Source organism: Lutzomyia longipalpis, chromosome 2 (assembly GCF_024334085.1).
Source record: "Lutzomyia longipalpis isolate SR_M1_2022 chromosome 2, ASM2433408v1".
NCBI lineage: Eukaryota > Metazoa > Arthropoda > Insecta > Diptera > Psychodidae > Lutzomyia > Lutzomyia longipalpis.
The window spans coordinates 2,435,493-2,451,822 of NC_074708.1; the positions used below are offsets into that span (position 1 = coordinate 2,435,493).

Below are 16,330 nucleotides of genomic sequence, written 5' to 3' on the forward strand. Positions count from 1 at the left end.
ATAACTCTTAGAGCTTAAAGCTCTACTATTTTACCTATTTTATAATAGATTTTTTAAAAAAATCCAACGTGAATTCTCAAATTCTACATGATTATTTTCAATTTATTACGTCAAAGTCTACCATGTAAAAAAAAAGGGTAGACAATCCTTTCCATCTCTAGTACGCAATAAATAGGGTATAAAAGAGTATATAGTATTGAAATAGAATTCAAATGTGAGTGGAAAGTTGATTTTTTACCCTGTACCCCCCTCTCACTGTCAGTTGATTCACAATCTTCCTGCCAACATTCAAGATGTAACAAATTGCATTGCAAATTAAAATTATGTGTATTGTGTGCAGAAAATAGAAAATAGTGCGCTGCTGCCATTGAAATTTATCACATTGGGGATGGCGCAGTGGGACAAAAAAGCCAACGACAATAACATGGTGACACGAATAAAGACTATGAAATAGGAAATATAAAGGAGACAAAGTGAGTTATTCACACAACATTTCTCCGGATGGGACAACAATATCAACAGGAGCTTCTGATGAATGCTGAGTGTCTCTTGCGATTAATAATTGGTAAGTTGAAGTCTCATCAATCACATGGTGGGTGGGATGAAAGGAATCCCCCCTCGCCATACATATAAAGCTTCCTATTATTGATTCTGACAGTGATATTTCCGGGTTGCACTCTCTTTCCCATTTAAAGAGAAAGCGGAAGAGATGAAAGCAAGGGGTGGTGATGGTTCTTTCTCTATAGCTTGTAGCTGTCTCTTCCAACCAACTCTACTATGTGTACCACCACCAAAGTGTCGAAAACATAGAACGATGGGGGAGCTTTATGAATTTTTGAGGATGCTTTTCGTTATATATTTTTGAGTGTTTGGTTGAAATTCAAAAACAATATTCCTAAAAATTATTATAGAAGAAGAAAACGGGTATATCCGGAAGATGTCTGTTGTTGTTTTCACCAGCATACATACAGTAAAAGCCATCAAAAGTTTTACCCAGAAGGAATTGGACTGGAACATGAAAGAATTTGAGCAATTGCTTAGTTTAGAAGAAAAAGGAGTCATTGTGGGGAAAATGTGTGGAAACTATAAAATGAATTTTATTGCCAAATTCCCTTTTTAGGAAAACTGCTCCAAAAATTTCTATTTTGCATAAATTCTTTTAGAAATTAAAATTATTTTCTTTCTCAAATAAGAAAAATTTCTTTAGATTCTTTTAAAATAAATTAAGAATGTTACCCTTCAGAGATAGAGACAAACATTTCCTAAATTTTCTCCTTTCGGAAACTTCAAAGGAAGTTCCCTTCTTTTGCTAATGAAAAACAATAAGAGGTGTCTTCTAAAATAGCACAAAGTAACACCCAACTAATTGTCCTTCTCCCCCCGCCCTAAACTTACTTCTTACCAATGTGATGACCCTAAAATTCCCTTCAAGCTCTATCGCTTTCTATCTCTTCCGTTGGAGCATTCATTGTGTGTGGAGAAATCAACACAAATTACCCTTTCATGCTCTTAAAAGCAAACTTTCTCGGGAAATGTAAGCTCTGCAAAGGTAGTGGAGGTAGTGGTGGTGAGGCCCCCGGAAAGTGCTACAATGCACTTTTGTCCGATGTCGCCAGGAAGATAAAGTGTCGGAATAATAAGGATCGGGAACAACCGTATAAAAACAGAATGTCCTTAATGTCATTTTAATGCTACTACTTCAACTCTTGGCGCCCAGGAGCAAAAGATAATTCAGAAAGCAATTTCTTTTCTACGCTCTCAACCCGAGTTCTGTGCTGCTCCTTTTTTCCCCGCCACTTCTTCTGTGTACTTCATCTTTAACTTCTCCTCCTCCTCCTTCGGGGTTATACACTCTTTGGGGGATTGTTGCCTATATGCATGCCTTATGATCCTCTGGGTTGTTCTTATCCCTGCCTGTGAGTCCTTGCAAGGAATCATCCCGTGTGAAGGGTATGTGTTAAGTTTTTTTCTTACTATTCCTTCGTTGTTGAGGATTTGTGGGTTGCCCGTGTCACTTGAACCGCATAACATGGATCGTGTGGGGTCTTCCCAGGAAAAATGCCATAATATGAATAAATGTATCCCCATCTTCGCACCCAGAGAGTTCGCGTATTATGAGATATAATCCCGCTTTAACTTCTAATCCTTCTCCATGCCAGAGGGTTGAATATTAATTCCTTTTGCTCACATTCTTTTTTTCCAACCCAATGTGCTTAAATGAATTCGCTTAATTCCCCTCGGGGGCATTTGGACGACATGGTGGGTGCAAAAAAAGGGCTGCTCGACAAGAAGTTTTGCAGAAAATTCAATTGTCGCCACCCCCATTGTCAAGGGGGGGTGTCGTGCCTTTTTCTTCCATTCGTTTTTTTTTTTCTTTCTCGTTTGCTTCTTCCACAAAAGCATAATTCTCACTCTTCCTCATGAATTAACAATTAATTTATACTCTCTCTCTGTGTTGCCATTTTGAGGCTTCCCTGCCCATCGTGGTGAAAAGTTATTTCACTCCTGTGATTTTGAGCACCTGTTTCCCTTCGAAACTACTTTCAATCTCCCAACAAATTTCTCGAGAATCTCGTGGGAATTTCGCATTATTGTGAATATTACAAAATATGCTGGTGGTGCTCACTCAACTGATTGTGACTCTCATTCGCAGAATTCGCACTATTCGCATTTCACAGGACTCACCGTTTTTGCTAAAAGGGGGAAAGCTCTATAAATTCATAAATACCGAAGAAGCTTTTAAATACATATCAAGCTCTATACCTTTTATGGTATTTTGTGGGTAAAATAGGGCATTTCATTTCATTTAAATTAAGAAATGTTTAGTAATTCTTTTTTTATATTTTAATTAGTGATTTGCATAACTATTAAATTAAATTCAATTTCAACTCTAAACAAAATAATTTTTTAAAGGAAATTTAAAGAAAAGCTCCTATAAATTAAGCTCTACATATTTCTCTATTTTTATAAAATTTTCTTCTTTTATTTGCTCAAAAAATACCTTTAAAAATAGCTTTTAATCTTTAAAAAATCATTTGCAAATTTACCAAAATTTACGTGAAAAATTCGTGGAAACTTTCTTTGCATGTAAATTCCCCCAAAAATAAAAACGTGCAGCATGTAGGAAAAGCTTTCAGCTGTAACCCCTTTTGTGCACTATATCACCCCTTGCAATCCATTACATCCGGCAATAGTGTTCCTTAAATATTAAATAACACTTCCCGTGCTATAAATTTCTCCCCACAGAATACTCTCAGACCCCACCCCCCCTAAATTTTCTCTCTTATTGTATGCCACTCTTTTTTTTATCCGACAAAACTTCCCTCCTGAGCGCGAATTTTTTTTACCAACCCTCTGCATTTTTATTATTAAATTTTTTTCTAAGGGGTTTTTTTGCAATTTTATCCAGCAAGAGAGACAGATTGATAAAACAGCCTGATGAGACCAATTTTGATTCACTCGCGCGCACCCCTTAACATCCCCGCAACATTTACAATTTATTTTTACGATGACTTTCCCAAAGGGAGGAAAAATCTCTTTCGTGACGGGAAAAAAGAAATTCTCTGTGGGATATTAATAGAAATGGGAGAGATGTTCTTGCGGGATGTTTTTGGCGGGATGGAGTGAATGGGGGGTGGTGTATATGTGTGCTTTTATAATGCGCCAGATGGTTTTCACGCCAGTGGACCATTTTACATCACTGCGGATCATTTTTATCCATCTGTGCCAAATATTCCACTTTTAAGTATCACATCCGACGCACCAAAGCTCTCAATGCCGTAGAAATTACAATGCTGATTTTCTGCGGAAACGAGCTTTATGTATTTTTTTTGTCATGAGCTACAATACTGAGCTTTTTTCTTTCTTTCTTATCATTGCAGGTAAGCCTTGAAGAATCTCTTCTCGACGATTTTTGACACCTTTCCTGAGCAAAGTAATAGTAATTTTGGGAGTTTCCTCATGTCTGGTGAGTTAATTTTGCCAACAGAATATTTTTAAATGATTTAAATCAACGAACAAATAAACAGGAAACCTTAACCGTTGAATATTCAAAAAAACCCGAAAAAGTGTCCTCAATGAGGGGAAAATCGGGAAATTGTTTTGGAAAATTCATGTGTCTCGGGAACAGGAAATACCACCCCGCATAGCAAAGACACGGGAGCTTTCGTGCAACTCCTCCCTTCAGGAAAATTTCCCTCATTTTCCAAGCTTTTCATCAATTGCAGGGAGAGCCCACTGTCGGGCAAAAGCTCACAACGGGAAACTTTCGCGCTTATATTCCCGCCATAAATGTATTTTTCTTTCCATCTTGTGGAAACGCCTTTTGAGAAAATTTATTGCTGAAATTCCAGAGCTTAAAACTTTGGTGATAACATAGTTTGTGCGCATAAATTTATATGTATTGCTGACTCGTTAAGAAATTTCCATAAACACACTTTTCCCCGGAACTTTTTGCTTTTCCTTTTTACTGGATGTTTTTTCTTACACTTAAAAAAAACATTGATATTTGCATCTTTAGGGTGACATCCAAGGGGGGTGGGGGGTAGTAGGGGTAGTGGAATTCGAAGGGTTGAAAATTGTTTAAAAATTTGGTACAGAGCTTTTGATTAGTTTTTTTCCAGAGCTTTCTTTGCGTCAGAAGCTGTGCTTTTTTTCGAAGAAAGAATCACAGCAAGAATATTCTAAGAATATTTTCTTTTTGAGGATACTTTTCTAGCTTCTTGTATTTCGTGGAATTGAAGTTTAATTTATTTTAGTTCCGTGGAAATATATTCGATTTATTTTTATTCTCCAGAATATTTTATAATTTTCAAAATTCATCATAACTTGTTTCAATTTAATTTATTTTCTGCGAAGTTTTTCTTATGATTTTTCAAGTTCTTCAGAGCTTTATAAAAAAAAGCTCCGTTTTAACGGAAATAATATATCAGAAGCTTTCAAGTCAATTCCATAAAAACATATTAAAAAGGAATAACTTTGCATTAGTTATTTGCCTTTTTTCCTGCGTATCGGTGAAAACAAGGAGAAATTGCGACTGTAACTTCAAAGTTCTCCAAGGTTTATGATATATGTAGGTAACATTATATATATTTCAATGAACAATTCATGAGAAGTCGGTGTTATTACAAGTTCTATGGAATAACCCTTAAAAGTTTAAAATTCGAAACATCACAAACAGCCACCCAGCAAAAAGGGATATGAATATACTTTGCGGCAAAGCAGCATTGGGGCGAACTTTTCTCTATATCTTGTCTCCGAGGGAATGAATTGAATGTTCATCATCCTGCATCTTTCATGAACTTTATATTTCCCTTCGCTTTTCCCACAGTGTGTGGGAAATAGTTCCGTGGGATTCTTTAACAAATATTATTGGTGAACTGGAATGCTTTATAGCATGTGAAACTTTTGCATTTCATCGAGATAATAAATTTATGGAAATTCTAGGAGTTTTTTTTTCAACACTTAAATCTCTTTTATAAAGTATCGTTAAGTTTTACTGCTATATATCATTTTGTGCAGGAGAATTCGATGAATTGTGCTAAATTATTTTTCATGGCAGAAAGTGAAATTTCTATCTTCTTAATTCGTCTTATTATCCCAATGTGGGGGGAGTGGGGCAAAGGGTGTGCGACATGGCGGGAAAAAATGTGCTAAATCACTTTTCTAAACTCCCCAAAAGAGACGAAGAAAATTTTCAATAGACTCCCACCCCCCAGAAATTTTCCCACAGAGAATTCGGAGAATTTTTATGGCAGCAGAAAAATCCCTCAACACCCCTCCACTCACATTTACTAATTTACCATCAAAGATCCACCCCCAAATGGGGAACTTTTCACAACGAAGCGGGAAAATCTTTGAGACTTTTATGTACCTACACGTAGAGAAGTCAGCTGAACAAATTAGATTTGGGGCTAATCGTGGAATTATTCACACTTTTTGGGGGGAGGATTGAGATGGGGGCGGATATTGTGCCTCATAAATAAATTCAATCACATGGAATTTTTAAGGGGGATGCTCCATTAAAGCAATATCAAGTAGATTATGGAACAAGTAATGCGCATTAGGGATTTATGTGGATGCTAACAGGAGGGGATGTTTATTTTGTGAATTTGTGTACCTTATGAAGATAAATAGAGATATCAAATTGATGGAATCTGCTTAAGTAATCAATTAAGCGGAATATTTGCACACAGAACGAGAAATATGAGATTCATTGTTGCGTAGATTAATTGCGTGTTAAAATTCTAAGTAATTTATCTCTTGAATACGGGGGTGGATTTGAAAGTTCCTTTGTGAACTTTCTGGAGGAGTTTGGAAATTTTGATTGTTGAATTTTTCATTTCGGAAAGCTTAGAGAATTTTTAATCAATGTTTATCGCTTTTATTTCTTTGTTTTAATAAAATTCTTTGTATTGGGACCAGGTTTGGCACATTAATTATGTAAATTATGTTATTAAATTGAAATAGATTTAATGACTATTTAATTGGAAATTTATCTTTCATTAACTTTTAAATGTTGTCTTGAAGGGAAGATAAATTTTCGAGCTTTTTTTCTAAAATTCCCTTCCAAGAAAATTAAAATTAAAAATTATTTTACTACATATTCAAAGAAATTCCTAGAAAATACTAGGAAATTCTCAATCTTGAGCATTCTTACGGAACTCACGAAGTTTTTCCTTTTGTAAAAAAGTTCTCAGTGACATTCTTTTCCTCCCTAAAGACATGCCAATTTCCTCCTCATTTCTTCCCTTAAACGAGATCCTTGGGAGCTTTCTGTATACCATATGATATGTGGATGCACATTTTGAAAGTTGATTGCCTTGATGACTTTCTATGACATTAAATTTAAGTTCATTGCTGCGGAAAATTATCTCCTTGATATTCCACTTTTGTTCCTCAACATTAACGCTTTTCCGGGGGTATTTGTGCTACTACTGCTGCAAGCAAACAAAGTGAAGAATGGTCTTTTAATGAATCAACTCCATGTCAGTGTGGGATGAGAAGAAGTACTCCGAACATGGAGGAGCTTTTCAAAAGGCACAACCCCATATCATTGCACTTTTCCTTCGTCTCTTCGTGTTGTATAAAGAGTTGTGGGAGGACGGAAAATGGAAACAATTTTAATGAAGACGATAAGTTTTACCCATTTGAGAGATTCTTAGTCGAAATATCATTCACCATAGATCCACACACAGCATGGATTTGTATACTCATTTAGCTAACTTTGTGTGGACGAAGGGAGGAGTAGGAGGAACTACATGATAAGAAAGTTTCTCATGGTGAGAACTTTGAAGTTAGTTGCAGCACTTCATCACCGCAAACTATATGCTCGATGTTTTAATAAAGAGCTTTTCCGAATTAATTTTCCACTAGCTACATTTTCCCCTCCTCAAACACGCTTTTCTGTAAACAATAATTTTTTCTCCCACCACCCCAGTGTACAAGTTGCATAAAGTATAAGCATCGTGGAATAAATTTTTGTACAATTTGTAGCATAAATTTGTATATATCATGATGAGCTTTTGCCGGGGTTTTTGCGTGTCGTTCAAAGAAAAGCTCCCGGGTTGGCAGGCAAGGAGAAAAAATTCCGTGAAAGTAGTAGAAATGTGGGTGGACTACAATGTTTGGAATTGAATTTCAAACTCACCAGTGCATGAAGGAGTCTGCGGGTTATTAAAATGGTGAAATTATAAAACTGAAATTAATCCAATGTTGCTCGTTTGGAAGGAATAAACGTCCGCAAGTTGCTCGTGCTGCAAAACAATAGACATTTTGCAGAAAATGTTATGAAATTAATGCAATTCCTGAATAAATTTGCATCTATTTCGCTCAATATGCAAGCGAGCAAGTGGATCTCGGTTGAAACATAATAGTTTTAAATAAATGGAAAATGAACAACAATTAAGCAATGAACCCAACGGGGGGTTTGATTCTTTTCCATTTATGCTTTTGTGCACGTGAAAAGCTCGAGGAAATTTTTATGGTAATTTGAGGAAGTTTTAGGGGGAGGAAATGAGGGTTGATTTTCCATTTTCTGTGTGGTGGAAATTTTATGATTTATCCCCCCTCAGAATGATTCCACATTATTGATTAAAAATCCTTTTATGGTGAGTACGCGACAATCAAGATTGCCAAAAAAGCTCCCTTAAATATGATAGCGAAAAGTCCACATGGGATTATATATAGGCACCGCCGAAAGCCATAGAAGCCTCGAAAGGATAATATTTGGTATTTTATGATTTACGAAGACAAGCATAAACATGACATACAAGGAGGATGAAGAAAGAGATATAACTTACTATAACAATATAAAGCTCGCCTGAAGAGGATGTGTGTTGTGTATATCATGAAAATACTTTACGCAAACATAATAAAGAAGCAGTTTCCGAGGCGGAGTGGGGGGAGTTTCAGTTGCTCCAAATGAAAACTTTCAAATTGAAAGTGAATTTGATTAACAAGATTGATATGAGCAAAATCCAATCAAGTGTTACACGAACAAACTCACATGAAATATTCTCCTTTCAGTGTTATGCGGAATATTCTGAATTCTCATTCTCTCAAAGGAGATGAATACCTTTAGGGGAACATTTATTGCAACAATAAAATTGTGAAACAGAGAAAGGAAATTAATATCACCTTCATATCCACGTGAAATGTTCCCTCACCTGCTTTTTTTTTCCTTCGTACTCGAGGAAATTCAATTCAGTTGGGGGAATTATTTGCAGAATAGTCGGATGTTCTAAATAATGTGTAACACCATTAAAAATATCGCATGGCGTTGAAATGAAATGAAATACTTTTTGAAGGGAGAAAAAAAGCAGGAAAAAAGAGGGAAGGAGCTTTCAGGAGATACACAGATATACTCTCAAAGCTCAGCCCCAAGGATGGACTGATGGATATAGAATTACACAGCATATAAACAAATGGAATAGCTTGCAAGACATGAAAGAAAATATCTCGTCCAAAGCGATGTTTTCAAGAACATATTTAATTTCATTCAAATATTCCTTTCACATCTGAATTTATCTCCGAAGGGTGATTGTTTTGTTCTGGAATTTACCTTATTTTCCGGAAGATTATTGTTATATTATTTTTATTGAGAAAAAATATATATCTTAACACAATGGGATAATGCTGTGAAGCTTCTTCTGTGATAGAATAAATTAATTACGACTGTAGAAAATAGATGAGGAGAAATTGAAAAGAAAGCTTATTTTTTCTATTTTTTTTTTTTTTAATTTTTCTTTCATTTTTCGAGTCTAAGAGGATTTTTCTCAGGTATTGTCAAAAAAATCTTTTTTTTTTACAAAATAAATTTAAATTAAAAACAAATGTGACTTGGAAGAAAATTCAATATATTTTTAAGAGCTTTTATTTTCTTTTAAGGTCAACAAGAAAAATAAGAAAATTTTAATATTATACACAAATAAATTTAAATATTTTCTTAAAATATTATTATGTTTAAAAAAATATGTATTTACTGTCCTCGAACTTTTTTTTTTATTTTCTCAGATATTCATAAACAGTTTTTTAAACCTTTTTGTTCACCTCATCCATAACATCATTCAACATTCCTTTTGCCCTAAACATTAAAAAAAAGCTTCTTTCTCAACTCTTTTTTTCCTGCTTCTCATTGAAAATTCCACTCTAGCTTCGTCCTTTTTTATCTCTTGGTAAAAAAGAGGAATTATGTGCAACTACATATTTGCAAAACAATATAATAAATTTCCTTGGTGGGAACTGTACTGACTTTTCCCACACCCTCTTTGAAATTCCCCACAAGAGCTACAGACAGAACACAGTTGCGGTATTTGTGCAAAAGTTCTCACACTCTTGTTAAAGGTTTGTGTGAGCTTTTTTATCGTACGATGTGGGGGGCTATGGGGGTGTTGGACAAGAAGGTAAACAGACACAACACTTCTTTCCTCTTCCATTAGTTGGAAACACTTCTTTGCTCAAGTAGTCACAGACAATGGGGACAACCAAACAATATGTGTACACCATGAGAGACGAAATGTATTTAAACATTACCTTTGCATCCAACTGAGAAGCTTTTTTTTTACAATGGGGAAAATTCTTCCACATCATTGACTTTTTTTTTATTTGAAACTTTTCCATTTTCTATCAATTTCATCACTATTTTGCTTCTGGTCAAAGAGACAAAAAGTTGTATTGTTGATTGTTATTTGGCAAAGAATTATTTGTTTGGGGGGATGACTGAAAAACAACTAAAAGCAATAAACCCTAATGCTTTTGTTCTTTGTGAGCTTTCAAATGTATATAAGTGCAACATAGAATCAAACAAATAAAAGTATCAATGAGGGCAGAATTTTTTGGAGTCAGGAAGTTTGTAAACAAACTGAATGAAAAAAAATTCAAATAAAGAAGAGAATGATAAACTGTGGATTACATTGTGAATAAAATTGACTTATTTTTGCAATATTATACGGGGTTTTTTGCCAGTCAAAGCAGAGAGCTTTTTGTGATGTGCTTTTATGTTTGCATTTTTCCAACAGCGGGATGCGCTTTATCGTGCGGTCACGCTGAAAGCACACAGATTTATTAACCCTTTCTTCCTTGGCTTACGATATCTATATACATATCAACCCCACTATTATTGGCCATTCAAAGATGAACTAATGGGGGATATTTTTTTGTAATATTCTCTGTTGCCTCTGAGCTTTATTTTTGTTTGAAAAATTCCTTTTGATGAAAACCACATAGGCAAATCTCTCAAAGGATCATCAAAGCTTTTTAGAGGGAAATTTTAAATTGGGAATTCAGTGCAATGAAGCTCCCTTTATTGCTTTTCTTCTTTTATGATGCTACAGAGTTTTATTTGAAAAAAAAAGTAAATACTTATTTAACGATAGATTTACAAAAATAAGTGTTTTAAGTGTGTCCAGAGGAAGCTTTTATCTACTCCAAAAGATATCTTTTCCCTTTTGACGCGTAAAAAGGTCATTCACAGCATACAGCTCCCCATCTTTAGTAATAATTAAACTTTTGCACAAGCTCGCTAAAAGTTTTCATGAAGAACAAGCAGTGTGTGCCAATACAAATCACCTGATCATTAAGGCAAAGTATGAAAAAGCTCGCCCTTTTTGAAAAGTTTCCCAACTGTGAGCATATTTTTAATTGATGCTACAGAGGCTCAGTGGGAATTTCCTTTAATCACTATCCACTTGAAAAATTAATTGAAAAGTCAAATTTTCCGCTTCGTCGAAGCCATTGGTCAATGTGGGGGAAGTTTTTCCCATGAAAAAAAAGGAGCAACACTGATCGCACATTGTTAAATTTGCCCAATTAAAAGTTTATCCAATTCATTTGAAGAAAGGAATTAATGCTATTTTTTCCCATTGAGAGGGAGGCAACAAAATAATAGCCCATGACGGGAAAATCGTTGTAAATTAGCATTTTGTACGGATTGCAGAATATTGAGGGATATATTTCAATTTTCAAACTCATTCTGTGCTTTCACGAGTGGGTGGGGCGCGAGCTTTTAGCATACATCTCCTGCAGTTTTAGTTTCAATTGAAAATGAGGGAAATCGATCTATATAGAGAATTTGCAAATATAAATGAAAACTCAATACCGGAACTTCCTTTTGCAAAATCCACAATATTAGAGCTTTTTGCAATTAAAAGTTCCTCATTTGTGTATGATGAAAAGCTCTGTTATTGCTATTTAATAAATTCCATCGCCATACATCTGTTTTCAATCTTTAATTACACGTCCCATCATTTCAATATTCAACACGCCGAAGAGAACCAACAGCAAATTAATTTTCGTAACAAATCCCCCAATTTATCCGATGCAGTTCATTTTGAGCAATTCAGGTGTATTTCGATCCCAAAATATCCCTCACATCCCCTTTCCATAGCTAAACCATCCATCCACACATTACCTGATAAAATGAATGAAATCCCTAATACTCAATCAAACCCCGCTATACACACATTGTAAATTGAGCCCACAATTGAAGAGTGGAGCTTTTGTTATATATGGGGAAATATTACAATATACATATTTGATAATCGTGGCTATTTCATGCTGTTCCGGGGATAAATTGGATTTGATTGGGATATTGTGTAAAATAACAAGCTCTAGAATTCATCAATCTAATGCACGGTGACAACCAGCTCTAACAATGCTTCATTAATTCAATTAATTCGTTAAGCGAAGGAAAACGGATATTTTGACCTTTCACATTGCCATCTAATCTCAAGTCTACGACCCTCATTTATTTATTCACATCAATGTGCCTTTAAATATTTTCAAATTGTGCCCTTTGTCGCGTTTTCTCTTTTACTATTTACGCCTTTTAAACTTTTAGACAACTAGCGCTATCTAGTGAGAAATTCTCTTATGGAATTTTGTCACACAGCTCATGTCTTGATTTTTTTATTCTGTGGATTAATAAAAGCTCCTTTGAATTATATGTAAAAGTAGAATATAGGGCTGGGGCTGTATTCTCTAAGAGTGAAAAACTCTCGTGATTAATTCCCGAAGGCTTTATGCTGGGAAAAGTGAGGAAAACTTCACGTGAGCTTAATCCTGTAAGAAAAACAATGCATCCGTGATAAAATCCAGTAATATTTTATCGGTTTTCACGTTTCTTTTAAAGCGCTAAAGCCTTCAGGAGTTAATCACGGGAGTTTTTCACTTTTAGAGAATTCATGCCCTGGTTTATCTAAGAAAATCAGTACCATCTAGGAGAAAATTTCATCACAGAACTTTGTCATAAAACTCATTTTTTTATTTTTCTTCCGCAAATTTCTTTTGACTTTTGCAATAAAAAAAAGTAAAAAGATGCTACAAACTTGCCTTGCAGAACAACGTCTGTTTTCAATCATTTTTAGATGATTTGCACATTTGTGTGACACATAAACTGTCAAATTAAATTTAAATTCCACCAGACGCACCATTTATGCTGACACATTCTTTCACACTTAATGCCCGTAAAAATTATTTTTATGGTTTCATTTTCTCCCATTAAAAAGCACACTGTGAAATTATTATTTGAAAAAAAATCATCATCATCCATTGTAAATAATGGTGCGTCAAATCAATCAATGTATTATCTGCCACTCAATTATGTTGCCATCAGAAGACTATAAAAATGCCAAAATGTGTTTTATGTTACAATTACAAAAGCAATTTGAGGGTTAATTTATGGTGGATGGAATTTGTGTATACGTATTTTGCATCGATGGGAGGGATTTCCAACGGATTTTTGGGATTTAAAAATTAAATGCAAAAGGGGTTGATTTTCCCCGCTAGCTGGAAAACTCAAAGTTGGGGTGTTGGAAGAAGGCAACAGCGCACGTGCAGAGGAGTTGGAATTCCACCCCCTTTGTGCGTGGAGAAATTTTCCAGTGTGGGAGAATATGGGGGTGGTGGGAGTTCTTCGTGCGAGGATGACGCTGGGAAAGCTTCTTCAGTTGATCTCACAGTCTCATCCTGATGAGATGAAAGCTCCTCTTGCGGTTTTATGAAGTCCCTCCCGCAAGAAAGTTTCCGTAACCACGATTCACCCCGCGAATGATTCACTTTGTGACGGTGAGGTAGAATAAAAAAAGAAGAAGTGAGCAAACAAGGTGGATACACATTCGTGTCTTCTTTGGCTTTCATAATAATTTAAATAGATTTGTACGTTTGTCGAGAGCTTGTGGAGAAAATTAAATTAATTTCCCTGTGCTCCGAGGAAATTGTAAGAAATTGTTTTAGCAAATTTTCCACGCTGAAGAAGAAGAGGAGAAAAAAAGCTCAAGTGCGGTGAAAGTGGATGCAATAAATTTTCCTCAAGAGGGTGAGAGTGAAATAAAAATCTATGAATCGACAATTTATTTAAAAAAAGGATGGCTTAGAGGAGTGTTGAGTGAAGAATGGTCAGTGATAAATTTAAATAAAGAAAAATAGAAACAACCACGCAGCTCTGTGAAATTTTCTTCCGGGTAAATTTTTTCGGGGAAAATTCTTTCAGAATGATTGGAGGATTTTTTCAAAGTGTCGTGAAGAAGTGAAAGAAAAGCAAAAAAAGGTGAAAAGGTTCAAGAAATAAAGAGTAAGAAGATTCGTGGAAGGCAATGAAATCATCAGTAATGCATTTGGGGTGTTTGTGTGGCGAAAACTGCAGATCAATTGCAGTTTTGTGGTGACTACTCTTGGAAATTCTTCTCAGAGTTATGGTGGATCCATTGAAGATATTCTGGGTGTTAACCAACAGCACATACTTAGGTAACAAAAAATCTCACAAATAAACCTCCCTCAAATGAACAATTTATTACTCACAAAATTCCACCTCAAACTACTTCTCTTCTGCAAAAGCTCACCATTGTGCTTAAAAGCTCTGGCGACAGCATATTTTCTAGTTCACCAACCAACGCATAATTTTCTCGTGTAACAATTAATTAGCCAAATTGATTCCTAGCACTTCTCTGTGCAAACACAAACAAATTAATTTAACGTTCAGTGTGGCGAAATTTAATTAAAAATCACACCATTCAAGGAAGCACAACATCGAGCACTAATCCACGAAAACACCATTTTCTCATTCATGTTCTCCTTCTTCACTCGCACAACCCACCCATTTACCCTCACCACCCCCTCCTAAAACCTTTTCTTCTCCATTTCCCGGGGATTTGTCATCTATATTGATTCGCAAAATGTAAAAACAAATTTTCCATTGATGCAAATATTTTGCACAAAAGCACACAAACAGGGTGCGAGTAGAGAGAGATTTAATGGGAAGTGCGAAGCAATTAATGGGAGTGGCGCGCAATTCAATGCCTGTGCATTTGTGTTGACACCCAATAGATAAGTGTGATGGGGGTGTATGGAAAAGAGAGCTTTTCAATTTATGTGACATTTGCGACACACATCAGATTGACAGATGAGATGATCTCCCATTTTGTATTTATACCAAAATAATCTAAATTCACGATTGATTGAGGTTTATGGGGGGTTTCTAAATACGATTTTATTCAAATTTGAACTGATTGAATTCGTTGATATTTAAATTTTGACAGATGTCAATAGATTGCTGTCAAATATTTTGACGTTTGTGGAAATCTTCTGTCAAATAGGTTCTGTCAATTGAATTTAATTTTCAGGCACAATAGCAATATTTTCTAATCGAATGATACGAAATATAAAGAATTTAAAACATTCAAGAAATCAAAAAACTTCAAAGTCAAAGAAATATTTTTCTTTAATTTACTTAATTATTATTCAAAATTTTCTTCGTCGAATTTGGAATTATTTTTTGAGGAAATATAATCCAAAATATCTTGAGAGCTTTCCTTGTAAACACAGATTTATTATCAAAATTAACAATGCAACCCTTTCTAACATACAAAAGGCAAATCTGGGTGAAAGTTTGGCATTTTTCTCAACAATCTCCTCAATTTTATTCTAATTAAAAAGATAACTTCATCAAGTTTTGTAAGTTTCTCACTGAATTCTCTCAAGTACGTTTAATTAAAATTATCTACTTTTCTCGCCCAAAAGCAACTCTCTCTCTCCCCACTTTTCCCTACATTCTTGTGTGAATTTCAACCCTCGTTGAGCTTTTTGGCCAGAAAAGGTGCATTTTGTGAAATTTTCCTCACACACTGCTAAACTTTAATTTAGTCAAGCAGTTTTGGTGATACTTATTTGAATGAGAATTAGCTCGTGCGAATATACCGAAAACGTGATGTAATTTTCACACAAACACCCATTGAGCTTTTGCAAAATATCGCACGAGCTTTCTTGGGGATTTCACGGGGGGTGGGAGATGTAATTGGGGGGGGGGGACTTACGGAGAATGATCCGTATAGATTTTCACACACACTAATTCCATATCAGGGTTCTCGATTGCAAAGTGCTGCGGGAAGAAGAATCTCGGGGAGGGGGATAAAGTGAAAGAGAATGGTTTTAGCCGGAAGGTGCGTTTGGGGATGGTATTTTGTGTGTATCATCTGGCCGTAATTGGAGAGGGTTTTCCGAGCGTGGGAGTGGATAATTGATTTGTTTGCCTAGTACACACAAGCTCTCGATTTTAGGTCATTTGGTAGCTCTGAAACAATTTCCTCGCAACGCTTTTTTATGCTGTCCGTTTGTCGCTTGAAATTTACGTACAAGCTGTTGAACTTGTGCGTAATTGGTGCGTGAAAAAAGTCCCATTTCCCATTACCCAATTGAACATTAATGCCTTGATAATTCATAAGGAATTTTCCTCTCTTTCTCAATTATCCCAAAAATTCCTCTAGTTGAGTCCCACTTAATACATGTAGAATTTTCACGCTTCAAGAAAATCATTGCTAATTTCATGGAGCTTTTCTCT

At 35.3% G+C, this 16,330-nt stretch overlaps 1 protein-coding gene and 1 long non-coding RNA gene across 9 annotated transcripts in view; both read left to right on the forward strand.

Annotated features, from left to right (window-relative positions):
* LOC129788584 (uncharacterized) overlaps positions 1-559 on the forward strand; it is a 70,379-nt gene extending 69,820 nt beyond the window's left edge. Inside the window, exon 3 of the long non-coding RNA XR_008750378.1 lies at positions 263-559. This is a non-coding gene — a long non-coding RNA (uncharacterized LOC129788584). The remainder of the gene's footprint in view (positions 1-262) is intronic.
* LOC129788572 (neural-cadherin) overlaps positions 1-16,330 on the forward strand; it is a 273,188-nt gene that overhangs the window by 183,931 nt on the left and 72,927 nt on the right. Inside the window, exon 1 of one of the 8 annotated variants that reach the window (XM_055824764.1) lies at positions 11,648-14,241. The exons of the other annotated variants lie outside the window; for them this stretch is intronic. Within the exon in view, the coding sequence (XP_055680739.1) occupies positions 14,190-14,241 (52 nt within the window). The 5' untranslated portion in view covers positions 11,648-14,189. Of the gene's footprint in view, positions 1-11,647; positions 14,242-16,330 lie in introns of those variants that run through there. 8 annotated transcript variants of the gene reach the window in all.